The sequence below is a fragment of the Lutjanus erythropterus genome, chromosome 22, assembly GCF_056507025.1.
Source record: "Lutjanus erythropterus isolate fLutEry1 chromosome 22, fLutEry1.hap2, whole genome shotgun sequence".
In the NCBI taxonomy this organism is placed as follows: domain Eukaryota; kingdom Metazoa; phylum Chordata; class Actinopteri; order Lutjaniformes; family Lutjanidae; genus Lutjanus; species Lutjanus erythropterus.
Window position 1 is genome coordinate 24,472,014 of NC_139338.1, and position 21,197 is coordinate 24,493,210.

The 21,197-nt window shown below is 37.7% G+C and overlaps 2 protein-coding genes across 3 annotated transcripts; one reads left to right on the plus strand and one right to left on the minus strand.

Moving 5' to 3' along the window:
• Positions 1-1,777: 1,777 nt before the first annotated feature.
• Positions 1,778-7,512, minus strand: depdc4 (DEP domain containing 4). The gene is made up of 9 exons (XM_084710665.1): positions 7,428-7,512; positions 6,240-6,663; positions 5,574-5,725; positions 5,245-5,440; positions 4,323-4,573; positions 3,792-3,934; positions 2,894-3,019; positions 2,670-2,748; positions 1,778-2,330 (listed from the first exon to the last, which is right to left on the minus strand). The coding sequence occupies exons 1-9, from the start codon at positions 7,504-7,506 to the stop codon at positions 2,131-2,133; spliced, it is 1,650 nt and encodes a 549-aa protein (XP_084566791.1). The 5' UTR covers positions 7,507-7,512; the 3' UTR covers positions 1,778-2,130.
• Positions 7,513-10,904: 3,392 nt separating this feature from the next.
• Positions 10,905-20,402, plus strand: LOC146306982 (4-galactosyl-N-acetylglucosaminide 3-alpha-L-fucosyltransferase 9-like). Of its 2 annotated transcripts, none has more exons than XM_084710816.1 (2): positions 10,905-11,042; positions 18,817-20,402. In XM_084710816.1, exon 2 carries the CDS (start codon positions 18,824-18,826, stop codon positions 19,997-19,999), a length of 1,176 nt encoding a protein of 391 aa, XP_084566942.1. In that variant the 5' UTR covers positions 10,905-11,042; positions 18,817-18,823; the 3' UTR covers positions 20,000-20,402. The 2 variants fall into 2 exon arrangements, with proteins under 2 accessions (XP_084566942.1, XP_084566940.1); XM_084710814.1 differs by lacking the exon at positions 10,905-11,042 and adding an exon at positions 13,329-13,419.
• Positions 20,403-21,197: the final 795 nt, after the last annotated feature.

Here is a 21,197-nt window from a genome sequence, read left to right on the forward strand (position 1 = left end):
AAAATAAATGTAATTCTTAGTAAATTACATTAATATCTAATTTTACCTGGCTCATATTAAGGGACCCCTGGATCCAGGACCTCTGAGGCCTCATGGGCTCCACCAGTACACACGCACAAAAAGGAATTACAGCAAAGTCTTGTACAGCAATTAAACTTTTATTAGGTTTGTTATTCCAGGAGAAAATAAAGCATGTTTCAGCATCATAAAGTGCATCCTAACATGATTTCAGTGTATGTAAAGAAGAAAAGATGCTGACTGAAGTGAGATTTGACTGTAAATTACTTCTGCATGACCATAGATTCAAGAATTAACAGAACAAAATCCAACTGAGGCACCACGCCTAACCAAACATTAAATTAGTAGCCTAAAATAATATCAAGTCATTATTTGTTTCTCATCTTGCGCATAATGTCCACCTTTCAAGTAAAACCCTAAAAAAATTACAATTAAAAAGACATCTGACCAAGATACTGGCACTAAAAGCATGTTTAAACTCCTAAAATAATATAAAACATCACCTGAGCTATGGTTAGCCTAATACATGACCGTACCCTTTCTGTTTACATTTTATATTAGTTTTCATTCTAAAATCTTCACAGAAAGATCCGTCTTCATCTCTAACAAAAACAAGTTACACACCGTTAAACCTTATTCAGCTACATTAGTGTTGCACTTAAGTGTTTTTCCTAAACCGCACTACAACATGCTACAGTAACAAACAGAACAATAAACAAAATGGCTGCTATAATATTCTTATTCTTCATTTGTAGAAATATTAATGCCTCATCAGTGCACGGCATTACTTTTTAAAACACACAGATCCATTTATAAAGCCCCAATTAACTAAAGTTAAATATCTCTTAATAGCTTTAACCAAATACAGTATCAAGAAGTACATTACATAGTGCACAAGTTGTTCACTAATTGTCTGTAATCCCTTTTAAGTATTTATACTTAACATAAACTGTATTCTGTAGTAATGCCAGAACAATATAGCACTCAAAAGAAAAAGCTCTCTTTAAACATTATTCATCTTACGTCACTAATGTACAGTTTAAAAATGACTACTCCTGTTTAGGCACCTGATATCATTGATAAAATGATATTTCATTGTTCATAAACTAGTGCAAAGCAACTACAATTACGCCTGAGGGACTGAGCAAACAAAAATGTCAAAATGGGTCTGTAAAATTTGAATATTTATCACATTTTATATAGATAAAACATCCAGTTCAGCTTGAATTCTATTTTTCCCATTTTTTTGTGTCTAAGTCACTGATGGGGACAGCAACTGGTCCAGTACTGAGGAGGACAAGGCAGCTGGCAGAAGGAATTTGCAGAGGCCACAGACATACTAGAATGTTGTGGAAGCACCATGATTTTTGTTCATTATAGGAATATCTGCACTAATAGTGTAGATATGAGATATTAGAGGCGTGACTGTATGAGAGTTTTTAAAGTACTGATAACTGTAAAGACAACATGTTCTAATTAGACACATTTAGTGCATTAAAGCTACTTTAAGGAACTTGATTCTAGAGGCCGCTGTGGACAAAGACAGTAGTGTTTCCAACATAAAACATAAGTTAAAATATGACAAATATAATAAAACAAATTTATCTAAATAAAAATCCCCTCCTGCTGCTTTTTAGCCAAATAATGTACTGATCACTGCAACTTTGCCTGGGAAAATGTAAAAAAAAAAAAAAAAGAAAAAAAAAAAGGCTAATTTAATCTGATTTAAAGGAGAATTCGACCCGGTGGCAGGCATTAAAGGGATAGCTCATCCAAAAATTAAAATTTAGTCATTATCCAGTAGAATAGTTTTAGTGCACAAAGCACTGCTCCTGTTTGAGAGATTCTGCAACACTGTTTTCCTGCTAAACTCCAGCAGTGTTTTGCGGACAAAAAAACTATCCCTTTAAGAATAACTATGTACAAATAACCGCTCCTCCTGCAGATGGTCTTGTTTGCTTGTGTAGGCCCTACAGAGGCACCAGTAATAAACTGAGACTGTTTCATAACCAGTTAAAAACTCCTTGCAGTAGCTTTAAAATCACATAATTCTCCAGTGTAAGTGCCGTACCACCACAAACTGGTGCACCAGTACCTTTCAGCTGGTATTTTTCAGAAGGTGCTGGAAAGATGCTGGAGGAAGACGACGGGATGATGCTTTTCAAACTCTTTGAGCAGCCTCCTCCGCTCCTTGACGGGTAAGGTTTTGCTGGAGGAAATGTCGTGAAGGAGCTGCTTGAGGCTCTCCAGGGTGGTGGCCTCCCGCTGGTCCTCGTACTGCTCTGGCGTCACCTGCTGGCAGAAGGTGAACGCTGCGGCACAAAGCGGGGAAGAGGATGTTGGTTTTTTGACAGGAGCATTGATGCAGAGTGACAATGGGACGGTGCCACCATGTGGTCATTTATGAAACACTTAACACGTTGAGTCCCAACTCCTGTCAGGATGGGAAATTACCACAGAATGCTGGTAAAACATGAAAGCAGCTGGTAGGCTTCAGACACAAAGTAATTATTACTACTGAGTGGCTGGTAAAGAACATTAAACAGACTTACACAGACATTGCTGTGTTGCTACACACAGTTACAGACAAACAACAAAGGTTTGAATGATGCTGTATATGTATGACTGTGTACGAGTTGTCTTTGACTTACTGGCAATTGAGTCAGGGTCTTTTCCCTGCTGCATAGTCCTCAGTGTCGCCCTCACAGATTCAATAAGGGATGTAGGAGTCTGCATTTATTACAGGAGGGAAGAAAGTTGTTTAATCCAAATTTGTGAAGAATTAAAACGGACCTACTACTAACAGGTGTCTATTGGTCTACTTCAATTCCTTAGAAAATTGTGTTAGTGACATCAAGATTTTTAAAAAGTGTACCTTGAAGAGCTCAGTGCAATTGTCCACGAGAAACAGCACCAGGGTTTCACTCTGGGATCGAGTCAGTTCATGGTTCTGGACAATTGCTCTCTGAAAAGTGCGGCAGATCAAGGCCCTGTTATCGATCTGAAAAGCAAACACACCAGAAAGTCAACATGCAGTCATTCAAACTTTGATATAATACTACAAAATAAACAACACTTGAATCTAAAAAAGCAGTTGAGCAATGCTGAACAGTTTTATTCCAATTATTTTGTAATGTGTTTCTTGTTATAATACACAAGTGAGAGAGAGACTAATTATATGCACATCACATCGGTGCAGGGAAGTTTAATAATGACATTACGTTCTCACTTGGATCTGTTTTTCCTCCAATCTAATTCTATGTACTTTTGAACCTAGGTCATGTAGAATCTATTATACGGGATGCTGGTGTTAGTTTTGTCAATGAAAATTTTAGGTATTCATCGACATCCTTTTATTCCATGACTAAAAAATATGTATAAATATGAACACGAAATCTGTTCATTATTTATGATGAAGACCAAAGAAATATTTAAGTCTATTTAATCAGGTAATAAAGATTATCAGTGCCTGATAACGAATAATTATGCATCAACAATGACTTTAATGACATAAAACAAACCAAAAACACATCAGGGACACATTCTCAGCCTAGATGTCTAAACACTGTTCAAGTTATGCTTACCTGAGTGGAATTTTTACAGCCAGGAGAAAGAAAATCATGACCGAAAAATTCACGTAAAATTAGAGTAAAACACTGACTAAAATTATCCCTAAAATGAAAACAAAAGACTAAAATCTGATTTTTATTTGACACTACAAGTGTGCACAAAAAGCTAGAAATTACTGGGGTTTTTTGAGAGAGGTGAACTACCTGTTTCTGCAGACGGCAAGCGTCTGGATGAGCTGCTGTGGCCATAAAGACCAGCAGTCTCCTGAGTTCATCTCTTGCACTCGACTCCAGCAGTCGCAAACACAACTGAGATGCTTTGATGGCGTCCTGTACCTTCCCTTCATCTGGAGAGAAACAAGACGTGGTCAAGACAAGAGGTGGAAAAAGGATTCGCCAGCGGCCAAAAATTGCGAACATGAATAGGAAAAAAGACTGTAACAGGATAACAGGGGCATTCAAATCGAACTCTTGTTGATTTCGCTAAAGATTAAACGTACAGGCTTTTTGCACTTGGAGTGAATTTCAGACCAAGCTTACAGCATTTTATAAATAAATGTGCAAGACTATTTAATACGTTTTAAGGCATTTTAGTACACATGAGTCTAAAACATTTTAAGACTTTTAAAAAACCTGCAGCCACCCTGAATTATTGTTTCATATGTACACACACCTGTTTGCCAGACACCTTTATGTCAGGGTCATAACATCTCTATAAACCTTATCTAGCCTCACCCAGTAAATTCAGAATTGCAGTATGTATGTCCAGGTGACGTCCTGACAGCAGAGGAGCCTTTTCCTGTCCACTGTAGTATTTGGCAATGGTGTCAAAGAGCAGTCTCTTTTGGCTCGCCATCTGCTCTGCTTGGTCACCGTCTGATAAGGTATCACCACCTTGTTGGCTGAGCTGCTCCCCTGCAACCACAATTAGCTGGTCGGGAAAGAGCTCCAAACAGTCTGCCGCTGCCGACAGCCACCCGTCCAACCTGAAAACAAAGGGTGGTGAAACAGAACATAATGAGTGGGCTGAACCAACAAAGACTAATCATTAAAATGATTAATTCATGATTTAACTTTAAATTATATTGCACCAAACTTTTAAACTATCTGAAAATGAAGAACTGTTAAATATTTTGTTTACTTTTTAGCTAGCTAGGAAACAATGTAATATTTTTCAACTCAGCTTGCAAACAAAGCTGCAGTTTGTTTACTTTATAGCTGACTAGCAAACAATATAATGTTTTGTTATTTTTTTAGGCAGCTAGGAAACAGCATAACTTTTTATCTAAATACAACGTCCCGACAGTGCTCAAGTCTTTTTTTTAATTTTATTTTGGTAAGCAACTCATATTTCAGTTGCCATTACTAAGCTTGGATTTACTAAACAAAGTTAATTGTGCAACAAACCTCAGCTTAATCTTAAATCTGGATTCCCTCATTTTAAAGCTAGTTTTGCTTAACTCCGTTTACAACTGTTAGAAAAATTTCTTCTTTGTTGGTACGACCTAGTCAATGCTTTTTTTTACTGTGTGAAAAATAAATTACAGTTCATCACAAGTAATTTTCTGTAATTTTTAAAAATGTAGGAACAGGGACAGTTCACATAATTTTAGTTTTTTTGTCCACTGTGCAAGAAAGTATTAACCAGAGCACTGACTGGGGCAGATTGAGGGTGTCGGGCAGCTCTCTCTCCAGGCATGTGTTTGAGATAACCAGGTCCTGAGCAGCCAGAGGAGCTCTGCAGGACTGGAGATGAATCCTGGCAGGAGAGGTCAGGATGCAGTCCAGCATGGGCAACTCGACTATCTGCAACAGCTGCAGCAGTGTCTGCTGTTTCCAAACCTCCTCCACCACTAGGGACAGAGGAAAGAGTAGAAAGAGGTCAAGGAATAAAATATGGTCATCAAAAACTGTCATGGACCGTTGTTCCCTCATGTAGGATAAGCCAACACACTGGCAAATACTGACAAATTAACTCAGTCTTACCAGCTTTGGACAGAAAGGTGGAGGTAGAAGGGGTTGTGTTTAGAGCTGAACCCATGTTTGGTCGCAGGTTGATTGTTTTCAGCAGCCTCTCAACCCTCCTGTCTGATGGTCCAACAGCAAGGGGATTAGAGATTGTCCTCAGTTCCTTCAGCCTCCAGGAACAACAATAAGTATCATGGTGATTACAGAGGCAGTGAAAATCAAGTATCAAAACAATTTTACTATATAACAGAAGTTGAGGTGAAATGGTGATATAATTTTGGGTCCAGTCCTTTATTAAATAATAAATCTGACGTGTACAGCATTGTTGTTCATATGAATTTTGTTTTTCCTTTTAACTTATTAAAGTACTTCTGCTTTCCTTTACCAATTAAAAACAATAAAAGTAGCCAGTCACGATCTAAGCATGTGCACAAAATTGGCAAGAACTGATCTTTGGCAATGAATGTTTGAATTATGTATGTACAGTTGCAAAACAAAAACAATGCAGCAGCATAACATAAAGTAATCAAATAAAATAATTAACCATTTAGTAGATATTGTCACAGTCCCGCATTTCAGTGAAGTGTTTCCTTATTTTTCAATAAGGCCTCTACATTTACAGTACAATAAGTCAGTTAAGGACTAGTAAAACATATCAGTGAGGATATTTTAAGTAAAACCAACCTGGAGCTCTTCTTCCTCTTCATCTCCTGTTCCTGTGGTGGCATGTTTTCTGTGTCACTATTGCACTCCTTCATGGGAGAATTAGGTAAAACTTTATAATCCAGAAAACGATAAAGGCTGCAGCTGCTGTCCTCAAAGGTCACTTCTCTGTCCCTGCGAAAAAGCTTCGTGCCCACTGGTTCGAACACCTTGGCCTCCATCAAAGCCTGGCACAGTCGAGCAGCTTTGAGTCGAGACACCTCACTTGTGCAAAACACCACATTTTGCATCAAATAACTGAGGACGGCATCCACAGCATCTGAGCCTGTGAAACATTCGGCATGGACGCGGAGATGCCTTCTACAGCGGCGCACCTCCACCTGGGTTTGCAGGGCCTGAATGATGTTGTGCCACAGCTGGGTGGCACCGAAGGGTCCAGAGAAGCCTATTAGGAGACACAGGGCAAGAAGAAACTAGGTTGACACATGTTCTGTCTCCAATTAGAGATGAACAATTTTGAAAAAAATATGTAATTACACTTATATTAACTGGTATTGCAATTCTGATATGATTAGCAATATTAGATATTAGAGAATGATATTTTTTCTTATTCTCAATACTTCCAGGAATGTGTTCCAAACAAAGATGTTGTCTTAAGTTATTAGAATATGTGTAGTCCACGATATTTCTGTGGCACAACAATACGTACTTTAAAATCATATTTTGACACACAGTTTGCCTTTAACTATATATATAACTATACTATTTGCTACACCTCGATCAACTACAGCAGTAAAATGCTGCTTACATATGCGTAATAACAATCTAATAAACTTAAGTTCCCACGGTTAACTACGTAAAGCAGTCACGCACTTCTGTTTCTACGGTGTTTTGTTTTACGTAGTTTAGTGGTATCGCTACTTTTCTTCGGGTAATATATGAATACATCCTCCACCACTTCCTTCAATATGCGGACTCCTTAAGGAAGTCGCTTTATGTCTACATCCCTAAAAGTCTGGTCTATAAAACTTTTAAGTATTATAAAGGGTAACAACACGGTTCTGGAGGTTAACGTCCCATCTGTCAATAGTCGACTCCATCGTTTTATCGTTTATTCTCGCGGTTGTACTTTGTTTATGTGGTTGTACTAAAATAAAAACGGAAGTTAGACAACTTAAAACCTATTCGGCATTAAAACTCAGATCTTACCATGCTGTATATTTTCACGAAAACTTCTTGTTTGGCTGTTCAACCTTCGGAACCGAGGAGTCAAATCAACCGCCATCATCAACACTACGCGTGACGTCAGCAACTTTTCTTCTTCTACTAAACGTGACAGACGGACGGACAGACAGCACGCTGCTGCCCTCCACAGGCGACCACACGTACCACCGCTTCCAAATTAAATACTACTACTACTACTACTACTAGTAATAATAATAATAATAATGATAATATATATATATATGTATATATATATATATATATATATATATATATATATATATATATATATATATATATATATATATATATATATATATATATATATATATATTTCTACTGAAAACCCAGGGTTTTATCTAGAACACACTCTATTGTTCTATTGAGAACCGTTTTTATATTAGAAGGTGTTTGTTTAGAACCCACAAGAGGGATTCTACTGATTTTTTTTTAATATATTCCAAGGGTTTTATCCAGATCTCACAAAGGGAGTTCTGCTGAGAACCTTTTTTTATTCCAATGGTTTTAAATAGAACCCACCAAGGGGTTTCTGTAGAGAAACTTTTAATATTCCAAGGCTTTTATCTAAAGGCACTCAAGGGGTTCTACTGGAAACTTTTTATATTGCAAGGGTTTTATATAGAACCCACTGGAAAGAACTCTCTTATATAATGGCACAAAGAACCCTTGACAAAAGAGGTTTTCAAGGAGAACTCGTTCTTCCAGAAAGGGCTGTCTGGATGAAACGTGTCCTTAATGAAACTCTTAGTCTTATAGAGAACCCTTGACAAAACCCTTTCTTAAAAAGTTCTTTTTTCAGAAGCAAATGGTTCTGGGTAGAACCTCAGTCCTTCAGGAAGAACCCTTTTGGAACCCTTAATTCTAAGAGTGCATACTAATTTCATCTGTGGCGAAGTGGAGCCTCTGTCTATATTGTGACAGGTGTTTGTGCTGAATGCAGAGACGTTTGTTACGAGCTGAAGGAAACAGAGAACGGTTCCACTTCCTAAATGACTTTTAGAAGGAAGGTCAGCTCAGGTGAATTATTTACCTTTAATAGACCAGGCAGACAATATAACTGCCTGATATGAACCTCTCACAGATATATTGATTATAGTGGTGTTTGTAGATGAAAACTTTTCTACAGAACATAAAATGCTAAAAACAACGGACAGTTGCTACTGACCAGTACTGATGTTTACTTAGTTATTAATTTTATTTAGTATTTATTCTTTATTTTCTCAGTGTTCCTTTCCACAATTGCTTGACATATATATATATATATATATATCTTCCCTGTAGTGATTATTTTCATTGTCGATTAATATTTTTCCATGAATCAATTAGTTATTATGCCACATTTAATAAGCTGAAAAGAGAATTTTCACTTTTATGACTCAAAAGAATGATGTAAATTAATTTAATAGTAGACTGAAAATAGATTGATGGTTGCAGCTGTAAGTGTTTATGTTTGTTGTTATGTTTATTAGTTTGTCCAGCTGTTACTTCCTATTTTGTGTGCAAAAGAAGTTGTGATTGATAATTGTTTGATTTCAAGACAAAAAAAAAAGAAATTTACACCCGTTGAAAGCATTTTTTTCACAAGAGGCCGTGATAATGAATCACCAGCTGTGTGTGCACTGTGTGAAGGTGAGTACAGGCACAGGTCCATCCTGCTGCACTATTTGAAACAATTTGTTTGTTTGTTTAAAACTGAATAAATGAACTAAGTGAATAATAATAACCTTCACAGTCTCAGTCTCCTGGGTACACAAATACAAATCATAAAGGAGTTTAGTGGAATTAGCTTATTGTTTTCAGTGGTTATTTTCAGGACACTTCAGAAGCAGAAATATTGTTTGCTAGCTAACTAAAAAGTTTAAAAAAAAAATGTTACATAGCTTGCTAGCTAACTAAAAAGTGTAATGGAAATTCTGTTGCTCTGACTCTTGTGTAGCCTGTTTATCTGTCCAACCGTTCATGCAAAGTGCAGCTTGACTAAAGATCCCCTTTTGTCTGTGTATGTATGTCTGAACACTCATGCAAAGTGGTACACTGACGTGACTGTACTTGTTTGACCATCACGACCATTTGGCTCACATTAAAGACACTGCCAACAATGTGGATCCCCATCAGTGTGCTTACAGGAAGAACCGGTCTGTATCTGACGCAGTGTCAGCTGTCGTCTGCTCTCACCCACCTTTTTTCTTGTTTTTAACATGTTTGAATAACAATAAACTAAACTGAATTGAACTGAACTGAACATTGTTCGCTGGTTAGCCAAAATGTTAACAATCATTAAATTGTTTGTGAGCTAGTGAAAAAATTAACAGTGTGGATTAAATAAACCTCAGTAGGGAGGCACACTCAGCTACACCTGCCCTCAGTCAGCAGCGGCTATTTGATGTCACACCGCCTCTATTTGCTCTGTGCTTTTCCTAAGAACAAAAGTGGTGTGTGTGGTATTCAAACAAAAATATTCGATCCCAAACCAAACAAATGAATCCCTAATCACGTTGAAAGAATGTCTTTGTGTTTCCTTGGGTCTGTTAGGGATATTTTACAGTAGCCTTCAAATCTCTCTGTCAGACAGGGCTTTCTAAATCATGGTTAATGCTCTGTTTTAACCCAAATCATGATGTTTTCCTAAGTTGAACCAAACAGTTTTGTTGGTTAAACCTAACCAGTTTTATTTGGTCAAGTTAATTAAAAAAAGTAACACACAAATCTAAATTTCTAGTGATTATTTTCAGAACACTTCAGAAGCAAAAACATTGCATTGTTTGCTAGCTAACTAAAAATTTAATAGAACATTTTTTGCTAGCTAGCTAAAGCTTACTTAGCCTATTAAGAAACCTCAGTGTACTGTTGCACCAAAACTTTAAACTCCAATTCAATCTTTCTTAATTTCAAGCTTTATTGGTGCAACCCAGCCTGTGATTTGTGTGTTATTTATGTGCAGTACATTGTATTTCACAAAGTCAAAGTGGTTGTGTGTAGAATGTGAGGTGAACTTGAAAGAAAATCTAACTAGGGTAAATCCTACTGCCTTTGAGTGTCTACTTCATGCAAACCGTCAGGCAAATGTCCCAGTGGAAGGTCTTCTTATTGCCGTCACACACAGTCTTTGGTCAAACATAAAACTAAAGCAAACTTTCCTGCACCTAGTCAGCGTAAAATTTGATTATGAGCGTTATCACTGCACTTACAACAGTGGGCACCATGTAAGTTTCCAAGTTACGCCTGCTCCATAGGCATAAACGTTACCTCCAGGGGTAACACACACGGGGATTAAGTCTAAGCGGCGCACTCGTCGTAACCTGAAACTGGTTGTAACTTTTCGTTCTAAGTCAGACATAATGTTACACCTCGTCAAACACCCAGCCAGTTTGCTCGCCTCCAGGTGACCATGAACAAGTGCCAACTTGTGAGGTAAGCACTGTCATTAGAGACTCATATATTATATGAGAGTTCAGAAGAAGGGAGAGAAGGAAGTTTTCTTGTGAATGTGTCATCTACAGGATCCACGCTGTCAGGAAAAGTTCTGCAGGCTTTTTGTTCTATTTTGTTCTTTTAATTGCACTGCAATTCTACTTCCAGGTGAGATTGGTGATCTCCTTCTTATTACATGAATGTATTAAATTAAAGGTGTTTGATTTATTTCACAGAAGAAGCTCTGTCTTTATCTTTTTCTATTCTAATCTCGTTCTCTCAAACAAAACGAGGAAAAAAGATTACCTAACCCTGCATTTATATCAGCCTCACTTTAAAGCATTTTTACTGTTTAAAGAAAGTTATATATTTGGAAGATTTTATGGCTGTACACATCCACACACAACCTCAGAACATTAAACAAAGTTCTCTTTTTTTGTGGCTCTAAGCATTTTATAATTTTGTAGGGTTTAAATGATTACTTCACTGCTTTCCTGTTGCACCTTTCTGGCATGTGTTCAGTCCTTTATGCATACACAGCTACAGTTGTATGTTTGAACGTGAAGGGCGATAGTGAACAGATGAGAGATCCTGTTACTTGTTTGTGGGAGATAGTGATTCTTATGTAAGAATGGTGTGAAGCGAGTGTTGGCGTGAGAGCTCAGGACCTCAGGTCTTGTGTTTCAGTCTCTAGCCTTATTTAAAATAAAGCCCTATTAGAGTGTACCATTGTTGGGACTGGCCCGACAGGTGGAGATTTTCCTGGTGGGCCGTTTAACCGCTGACCCTTCCTAAGTCCCGCTCCTTTTTCTTTTGTGCTCCTGTAGCGAGCTTTCTTCTTTGCTGTTATCTGAACTCAGATATGCTTTGTGCTTTTTCTTTTCTTTTCTGTTCTTTCTTTCTTTCTTTTTTTTGCAGTTTTGTTTGTTGAGCATTTCAGGACATACATTAAACAGTAACAAAAATAATATAGAAATTATTTTGGTAGTAATAATAATAATAGTAATAGCAACAATTCTAATAACAGAAGTCATAAGAATTATAGTTATGCTGCTAATAAAACAAAGTAAAAAAAAATTAAAAAGTGAAATTTTTAATGTTAACATGACTAATGATTGATGTAGATTGGTTAGCTAGTTAGCTGGCATACATTAGCTAACTTAAAGAATATGTTGCTTTTACTCCTTTTTTCTTTGGTGAGCAGTTTGACAGTTGACTTTGCCCAAGACCTGCCCCTTTTTGTTTTGTGCCACTTGAGCAAAGGCACCCAGCAGAACCTCGGCCAACTTTCTTCTTTCCTGTTCCCTGTACTCAGATATGCTTTATACTAGACTTTTCTATGTTGAAAAGAAATCAAATTATGAAGATGGTTTAAAGATGTTACTGGGGACCTTAGGCTATAACCATATTAAAAATGGTAGCTAGCAAGCTAGTTAACAATTTATGTGGATTAGCTAGCAGTTAGCAGTGATGTAGCTAATTTAAGATGAAACTATAGGCTATATATGTTGCTTTTACAGGTCCCCCAGCAACATTTTTTTTAAATTAGGGTTTCTTTCCAATATAGACATGCCAGCCAGTACAGGAGGTATTAAAAGAGAAATAGGAAAAGAAAAGTTGACCAGGGTTCCAATGTGAAAAGGAGGCGGGATTTAGGAGGGGGCTGATGCAACGACTGTTACGAAGTCCACCTGTGTTTTTCCTGGTCTGGAAAATTTAAATATTTGCTGCAAAACCAGTCCATTGTCCACTGTCAAATCGATGCTGCATCACAGTTTATATGTTCTCATAAAACTTTCAAAAAGAAGGGTCTCAGGAGAGTTTTAACTCTCAAACAATGCATGCTGGGATGTCTGCTAATATGTTAATCATTTTTCTTCAGAAGCATGATTGTACGGTGTTTCTGAATCTTTGAAGGCCCCCATCAATCCTGCGCCTGTCCCACCATTTTTGGAAAATGTTGCAATAAAGTTAGTCAGGTTGAATATAAAAAATATCTTGTCTTTTTTTTTTTTTTTTTAACTGTACTCGTCAACTGAGAACAGGTCAAATATTTTTTTGCAAATCATTGCATTCTGCTTTTATTTGTTTTGTACACGTCCCAACTTTTTTGGCATTGGGCTGTACCTTTTTGCTTGCTGCTGTCCAGGGCCAAGTATGACAAGTATATTCAGCTCAAGCTTTGGAAAAAAGTAATAACCTTCCAGACAGGGTAACCAGCATTGCCAGTGTGACAACTCGAACCAGTTTAGCAGGCTTATACTTCCTCATATCATCCATGTTTTCATCGGTAACCTGACCGACTCCACCTACGTTTCACTTGTCTCTGTATTATTCCAGTAAGACAGTATACTGTATGCTGTCTGATGAGGTGTCTCTGTTCAAGCTTTTTTATCTGTCATCCTGGAGACATCCAACTTTCCTGTCGTGGATCTTGCTTAATGATTTTTTAACTTTTTTTTTTTTTTTTTACCTACCCTCTCGGATCTACTGGCCTTTGTTGGATTTCTTTCCTGCTTTTGACCTTTGCCTGCCTCACTACTCAGTAAGCCTTTGCCCCCTTTTTTTTGATCATTAAATCATTGAATCCCATTGAAATAAATTTAAGTTGGCCTTTAAAATTGCTATAGATTCATCTTTTTAAGCCTTACATTTCACCCTTACAAGACAGAAAATATTACCATCATGTCCCTATTTTACTGAGTTATATAAAAGAACAACTCAATGGAAATGTATTAGAAAAATAGTAGATATGTATTAAGAATATTTGCACCATGTCAACACAGTATACCCATGTAGAGTGACACTTTCCACCAGTAATGGGTGACGTGAGTATATTCACATATTTGACCATTTAAATATAATATATCAACATCAGGCTGGGTGGCTGGGTTTATACCAGATTAAATAATTTATTTATGTTGCATTAAACTTTTAAACTATCTTAAGATTGATTGAATTTTCAGTTGCACCAAAGCTTTAAACTCCAGTCATCATGAATAAGGCTAATCTTTCAGCTAAATAATAACATATTTTTTGAGGATGAGGAGAAGGTATTCATATTTTTCCCTAAAATGACGCCTTTGGCACAGAGGCTCACTCAAGGCTGAAACGATTCCTCAAGGTTATTAAAAAGTTTAAATCTGGGCAACTATACAGCGCACTGTGATTCACACGTAGGGACTGGATACCGAAACTCGATATTAAACTGGTCCCAGAGCTATTTAAGTTAATAAAGACCGGAGAATTAACAGGTTGAAGGTTTGTTGTAAGTTACTATCACACGGCTGCAGCGTCTCTCCCGCACGCAGCTCGTCCGGACGCACACACGCGTAACGCACAGAGACGGAGCGAGATCTGTGCGTTTTTCTCTCCCTGCCCGCGTCTGATCTGTTGATTTTCTTCATCAGCATGATGTTTTAAAATACGACGATTCGGGTTTCACAGCAGCGGAGAAGCTGCATGTGAAGGAGACTTGACGGAGTTTGTTAAAACGATTGGAACCAACCTGTTCCTGAATGACGCCGACACCAACCAGGCGCGCTTATAACGTTATATAACCGTTTAAGTGTCCTTTACAGTAAACATGAGACTGTATGTGTGTGTTTATATCAGAAACTCAAATTATCTCACAGCACAGTGAACAGGTTATGGAGGAAGAGGAGGGCAGATTGATCACTGATCAATCACGGGTAAAAAAATTAAAAAGTTTGTGACAAAATAACCCTGCGTGTCTGCACAAGCAAAATCTCTGTGTGAAACACTGCATGAGTGACTTCACGCCCAGTACAAGACAACAAATACGTAACGTAACGTCAGTGAATGAAAGAAATTAAAGTATCCAGCAAAACAGCCACCGTGATTTAGAGGAGGAGTCATCATGGCAGGCAGAAAGAGCAGGCGCGTCCGAGACAATCCACCACCGGCGATAGCTGCACAATGCATGCCGGTTAGATTTTGACCTGCTCTGACGTCATTCACACATGGGCAAAAGTATCCTCATGAGCCGCAGTTTTTTGAACCTCAGCTCTCTGCTGACAGCAAACACCTGATTGTATAAAATACTAATTTTCAGTGTAATTGTAATATTTAACACCAGATATGTTAGTCTTATGTTGTGCAGTTTAGTTTAAATCTGTTAACAGGCACATAATTTGCAGCCAATAATAATAATAAATGTTATATGTATGTGACTTATCAAACAAACAGTGCAAACAGTGACGGGCACACCTTCACATGAATGAACAATATATATACAGGTTCTCAGGTGATGACACACCCGCACACAGATGAAAACTAACAGGTGATGACTCACCTTCAAACATGCAAATACAGTAAATGATACAGTCTGACAGCACACCTTCACACTGAGAATATTCAGGTCTATATGTTAGCATTAGCAAATAAACAAAAAGCACAGGTGTAGGTTGATTATTTGTCAAATAAAATAAATAAATTCTGCTTTCATCATATGTGCACCCTTAATACATCCACTGGAATGGCAAAAAATATTTTTTTGGAAGCTGCTTCTTTTGACTCTGGCATCTCAAACTTACTTTTGTGTTTGTATTTTGTTTGTTTCTCACTCACTTGCTGTCTTGGCATTTGGCTAGCTAACTTTTCTATTTGTTTTCCCTCGTGGTAGTTTTAGTGCATAACAGCAATAACCCAGAATTCCACATGGGCACACTTTATAAATTTTAGGCATTAATCATTTTTTAAACCTAATTTAGGAACATGACATAGATGTTATTAGAATAAGTACTATAGCTACCTTTCACACCACTATGTTGCATTTACATGATAGTGCATGACAGTACAATGACAAGTTTACTAAGATGATCGATGTCTGGGGAAGATTGCTGGAGTTTCATTATTTTACTAGAAACAACAAATCTTGCGAGAGTTTTGCAAATCAAGGGTTCCCTCCTAGACACAACAGAGAGAGGTGTGAGCTCCAAAAAAATGAAATCATTTTGTGGTGGCCGATGTCATAAGTAGAACACTGTATTCACTCAGTCACAGGGATTATACTTATACTACTATAGAGCCTTTACTTAAGTAAAAGCATTCATGTCACAATGTAAAAATACACCAAATCCTCCATGTCTTGCATAAAGTGCTTAAGTAAAAGTACTAAGTAAAGTCAAGTAACTTCACTTTTACTGTAGCACCTTACATAGTACTTTTAACTTAAGCACTAAAGTAAAAGTAGACGTGGTAATGTCTGCAGAAAACACAAATCAAGAATTGACAGCTGCAGCCCTAATCACAATGTTTGTGGGTTCCAAACCTGACCACTTCAGTGTGTTATCCAGTGGTACTGATAATTATTGAGGCAGAAGAACGCCATTTGAACATTAATCACCATTATAATTAACATAATATAATCTGCCCATGGGACATGCAGCTTGACCGTCACTGAAGCAGATGAAAATGCAAAGTTTACTGACTGTTATCTGTCATTGCATTCTTTAAAACAAGTCATCTGGTGATTTCACAGTCATGATACTGAACTGAGACAGATCCCATATTCTCTTCTGTTCTGTGCATTCTGCAATGGTCAATAGAGTCGATTTAATAAAGTTAATGTTCAGCTGCTGAATGTAAATCCATCACATGCTGCAGTACTTCACCCAGAAATATTACAGTCCAGCACATTTGATCCCTTCAGCGCAGCGCACAGTTTGCATCTTCTCTGTTTAATATTTGAAGTATTTCCACACAGAGCTGGTGAGCTGGTGCTCACCAGCTGTTACAGAAAAGTACATCTCAGAAAGTACAAGGAGGTATATGAAATGCTTGGTATCAATGGATTCCACACTAAGATCAACTTTTCCGTGGGATTTTTCCTTGACATACTAAATGTGATTGTTAGTCGTTAAAAAGTAGGCAATAACTGCAGTGAAATACAGGTCCAGTGCTTTTGATCTCAGTCGCTGGATGGGTGTCTCAGAGAGGAATGTGTCAGTTTAGACAGTAATTCAGAGGTAGACGGGAACAGCAGCACATTCCTTTTCTTTAATTATTCACCAGGCACCAAAGCAGAACAAAAAAATAAGAGAAAATACTAATTATAACTACAGATAAAATAATAAAGCGAAAATTTTCATTGATCACAGCACCAGTAAAGCTTATTTTATGCTTATTTTATTTTTATGCTTTAACCTTGAATTGATGATTGCAACTTGTTTGCCAGTTAGGTTGTAACACTGTTTTTATCATAAGGTGCACAATGTACTTTGTAGTACAGGGCAACATGCAGGATATCTCTTTGCTGTCTTTCTTCCTTGAGCCTAACAGCAAACAAGCAGTCACATGATGGATGTTTTAACAAGTCCACATTAAGGTGGTGTTTGCAGTATGTAACCAGCTGCAAACATGAACAAGTTTAGTGACAGCAGTCTGACATGTTTTACAAGCCACAAGCATGATGATCCACAGCTGCCAAATGCAGGACGGACAGCTGGCAGAGTAGTGTGTAAATAATAATGTTAGGTTACATTTATTTTATAGAGCGCTTTCCAGGATACCTTAAGACATTTTACAATAGTTAAAAGTATCATAGCAAACAAGAACAAAAAAAATCTAACACAGAATATATATCATAAATTAGTTATGTGCTCAGCTGGTCTATAAAAGAAAAACAGCAGTTGAAAATGGTTAAAAGATGTTGCCAGGGGACTTATAAAAGTGTATAGCTGCATCTTGAGTTAGCTAATGTTAGCTAGCTAACTAACCGGAGGTCACGATGTTCGTTATTTCAAGTGGAAGTCAGCAGTGTTTCTGGTCTTAACTCGCAGGGTTGGAATTTGTTTGTTGGAATTTGTTTACCAGAAACGTTTTTCCGTGTGGTATCCCATAAACAGTTATGTGGGCTTTTAATGCAGTTTTTAATGCAGTGCTGCCAGAGAGGGTCAAAGGTCATGGGCATTCATTATTGTTTTTTGGCCTTACCCCTTTACGTGCAAAGATTTCTACAGATTCTCTGAATCATTTAATGATATTATGGATTGCAGATGGAGAAATCCCTGAATTTCTTGCAGTTTTGTGTTTAAAAACCCCGGGTCTCATGCAAGAACATTTTTGTATTCTTGTCTTAAATTTCTCTTACTTTTTTTGGGGCTCATACGAGCATGCCACGTCCGATTCAACAAACGTTCATATCTTAAGTGTAAAATAATCCACCTGTGTAAATAATCCACCTGTCTATGTTTGCACAGGTGGGACTTGTAAATTATCATTATAGTTAATGCCCCAGTAATACCATATATGTCTGCACTTCCTGCCTCATGTGTCTGGAAGTGTTCATTCATGAAAATGGCATCAAAGAGAAAAAAGAAGAACTTAAAGAGTTTGACATTCTGCTTTCAGAGATCCTTAAAGGAAAATCTGTCCTTTTAACAGCATCAGCAGTGAAATTAAAAGACCTGCTGAAGCAAAGAAATGGGAAAAGTGAAAGCTGTAATGCCGTTTTACTGGAGGGACGGACTGGCACTTAAATAAAGGGCATGCCTCGATATGAAAATGACTTTAGAGAAAAAAACAACAACAACTTGCCACAGTAAGGGGCGACCGATGTTTATCACCAGTTTTCAACACAGAGACAGAGGACTGAATAAGTGAATTGAATATAAGTTGAAAAGTGTTTGCAAAGAGTCCGTTCTGTTTTTATTTTACACAAGGTCCCAACTTTTTGGGAATTTGTAAGTTTTGTATTATTATGTAGACAGGTAAACAGAAAAGCCTGTAATATTCAAAATAAGTCAATAACATACCATATATGAACTTCTCAGGTGTGTGCTTTGAACATAAATCTTGACTACTCTAATTGCAGAAAGTACCTGTGTTTAAATGATGCTCACAGCACACCACCTGCTTACAACCAGACGTCATATCAAATGTTCTGTCTTTAATGAATGGTTCTATTCATTCTCCACAGGTGAGCCATGACCTCCCCAGCCAGCCAGTGGACGTCTCTGCGCCCATTTATCGTCATTGGCTCAGTGATAGTGTGTTTTCTAGTTATTTTCTTCACGTACTACAGAAGTGACATCCAGTTCCCCGCTTTCAACAGTTACTTGCAGAGAGGCAACTACTCCTGTCCTGTAGTTGTGTGTCCGGAGCGAGCGCAGGTCGAGGAATCAAGGCCAAACTGCTCCACAGAGCTGCTCATTACTCCACAACCTAATGTCATCCAGGAGACCCAGGCTCCAACAGAGGATACCGAGCCCGACACTATTGTATTGGTCTGGATGTGGCCGTTTGGTTCCAGTTTTGATCTCAGCTGCAGCGATTTAAACATCAAGAAATGCCTCTTGACAGACGACAAGGCACTTTACAATAAAGCTCACGGGGTTCTCTTCCACCACAGGGACATTCATGGAGATCTAGGAGGCATGCCAACAGAGCCACGTCCCTGGTTTCAGAAATGGGTGTGGTTTAACTGGGAGTCACCTGCACACTCATCTCAAATCGGCCAGCTAAATGGCTTATTCAACTTGACATGCAATTATCGACGCGATTCAAGCATTCATGTGCCTTACGGGTATCTGGTTCCAGTCACACCTGAAGATGAGAGTTTCAAATTGCCAACGAAGGACAAGTTGGTCTGTTGGATTGTGAGCAACTGGAGCCCAAACCATAAAAGAGCTGGCTTCTACGAAGAATTTAAAAAACACATTGAGATTCAAACTTATGGAAATGCCTTTGGCCGACGTGTGAGTCAACAAGATTATTCGAACATAGTTACTAGTTGTAAATTCTACCTTTCCTTCGAAAACTCAGTTTACAAAGACTATTTCACAGAGAAGTTGTTCAGGCCTTTGAACTTGGGAACTGTACCAGTAGTTCTCGGTCCTCCAAGAGAAAATTACGAGGACGCTATCCCAAGAGATTCTTTCATTCATATCGATGACTTTCCCTCGCCAAAGGAGCTGGCAGACAGGCTGCTCTACCTTGACAAAAACGAAACTGAGTACATGAGCTACTTTGACTGGAGGAACAGGTTTAAAGTAGCATTTTCTGCGTTTGGCAGGGAAAATGCTTGCAGAACCTGTAGTTACTTACAGACCCACAGGGGGTACCAAGCTATTCATGATCTGAATAAATGGTACTGGGGTTAGCAGTCAGCAAGCTAACCCAGTAAGAACCAGTCTCCTCAGGTTGACAACAACGACATCCTGGAATATGTTATCTATATACACAATATAACATATTTCCCATGTGATGTGCTACCAAACCGTTAAATGATGAAGTGCAATAAAATCAAGGCAGCTCCAAGTTAAGACGCTAAAGCTATCTGTCCATCAGGAAACTAAACAGTGTAATAGTTATGGTTAGCTACTGGCATAGCACCAAAATTTAAAAAGCTGCAGTTTAAAATCAAGAATCAAATTTAAGCTTCTCTTCAAATCTCAGTTTAGTTTTTACTCAAAACCTAGATTAAATTTAATTCTGTTGCACAAAAATGTTTAGAATGTGGGCCAGTAAGCTCTACAATGTGTATCTTGTTTCTATCTGTGAAAACACAGCCTCTGTTTTTTCTTTGCTGTGCTGCTGGCCGTTTTTGTAGTCCTTCTATTTTTGGCCACACTGCTGCATTAATTTGGCCAATAAAGGAAGAGAAACTATAGCTTCTCTGGCGAGCCAGCCAAAGCTAAATAACTGTTTTGCTAGCTGGCAAACATTGGAATGTTTTCTTACATTTTTTACCTAACTAGCAAAAAAATGTGACGTTTTATTTTTTATTTTTTTTGCCAGCTAGCAAACATGTTTTGTTAAGGAATACAGAGAAGCTGAAAGTTAATGGCTTCCGCTGTTTATACTTACCTACTAGGTCTCAACAGCACTCAGATTTATTTTTTTTATTTTAAATTTGAGAAAACAAGCCTCTCCACATTGGTTAAACCCCATTTAATTTCAGTTTACAACAATGAAGTTGGATTAACTAAACAGAGATTTTATTATTATTATTATTATTATTTTATTTTTTTATTTTTTTGATAAACTGTAATTAGAACAATTAGATTAGAAATTAATCTTTGTTAGTGCAGCCCAGTCTAAATGAACAAAATGATGTTCATGCAAAGTGAACTTGAATGTGTCTACCTGGGCAGGAAAAAACTATAATATATATATATAATTTTTGGGTGCAGTCATGCATTTAGGTGTGGGCTCCTTTTATTCCTCTCTGTGAGGGGTTCTGTAGCTTTCGAGCAGTTTCATGAAGTAAAGCTTTTAAGTGTCACACTGGATGAACAGCTACAGTCGTCTTCACAAAATTGTTGCAATCTTAGATTTAATCTATATTACAACAGACAC

Excerpts from the sequence above, each read along its gene's own strand:
- depdc4 (XM_084710665.1), bottom strand. The coding sequence starts at position 7,506 with ATGATGGCGGTTGATTTGACTCCTCGGTTCCGAAGGTTGAACAGCCAA. Across the intron at positions 3,935-4,322 it reads TGCAATTCTGAATTTACTGG|ATGAAGGGAAGGTACAGGAC; the intron begins GTGAGGCTAGAT and ends GTTTCTCTCCAG. Across the intron at positions 2,749-2,893 it reads ATTGCACTGAGCTCTTCAAG|ACTCCTACATCCCTTATTGA; the intron begins GTACACTTTTTA and ends TAATAAATGCAG.
- LOC146306982 (XM_084710816.1), top strand. The coding sequence starts at position 18,824 with ATGACCTCCCCAGCCAGCCAGTGGACGTCTCTGCGCCCATTTATCGTC.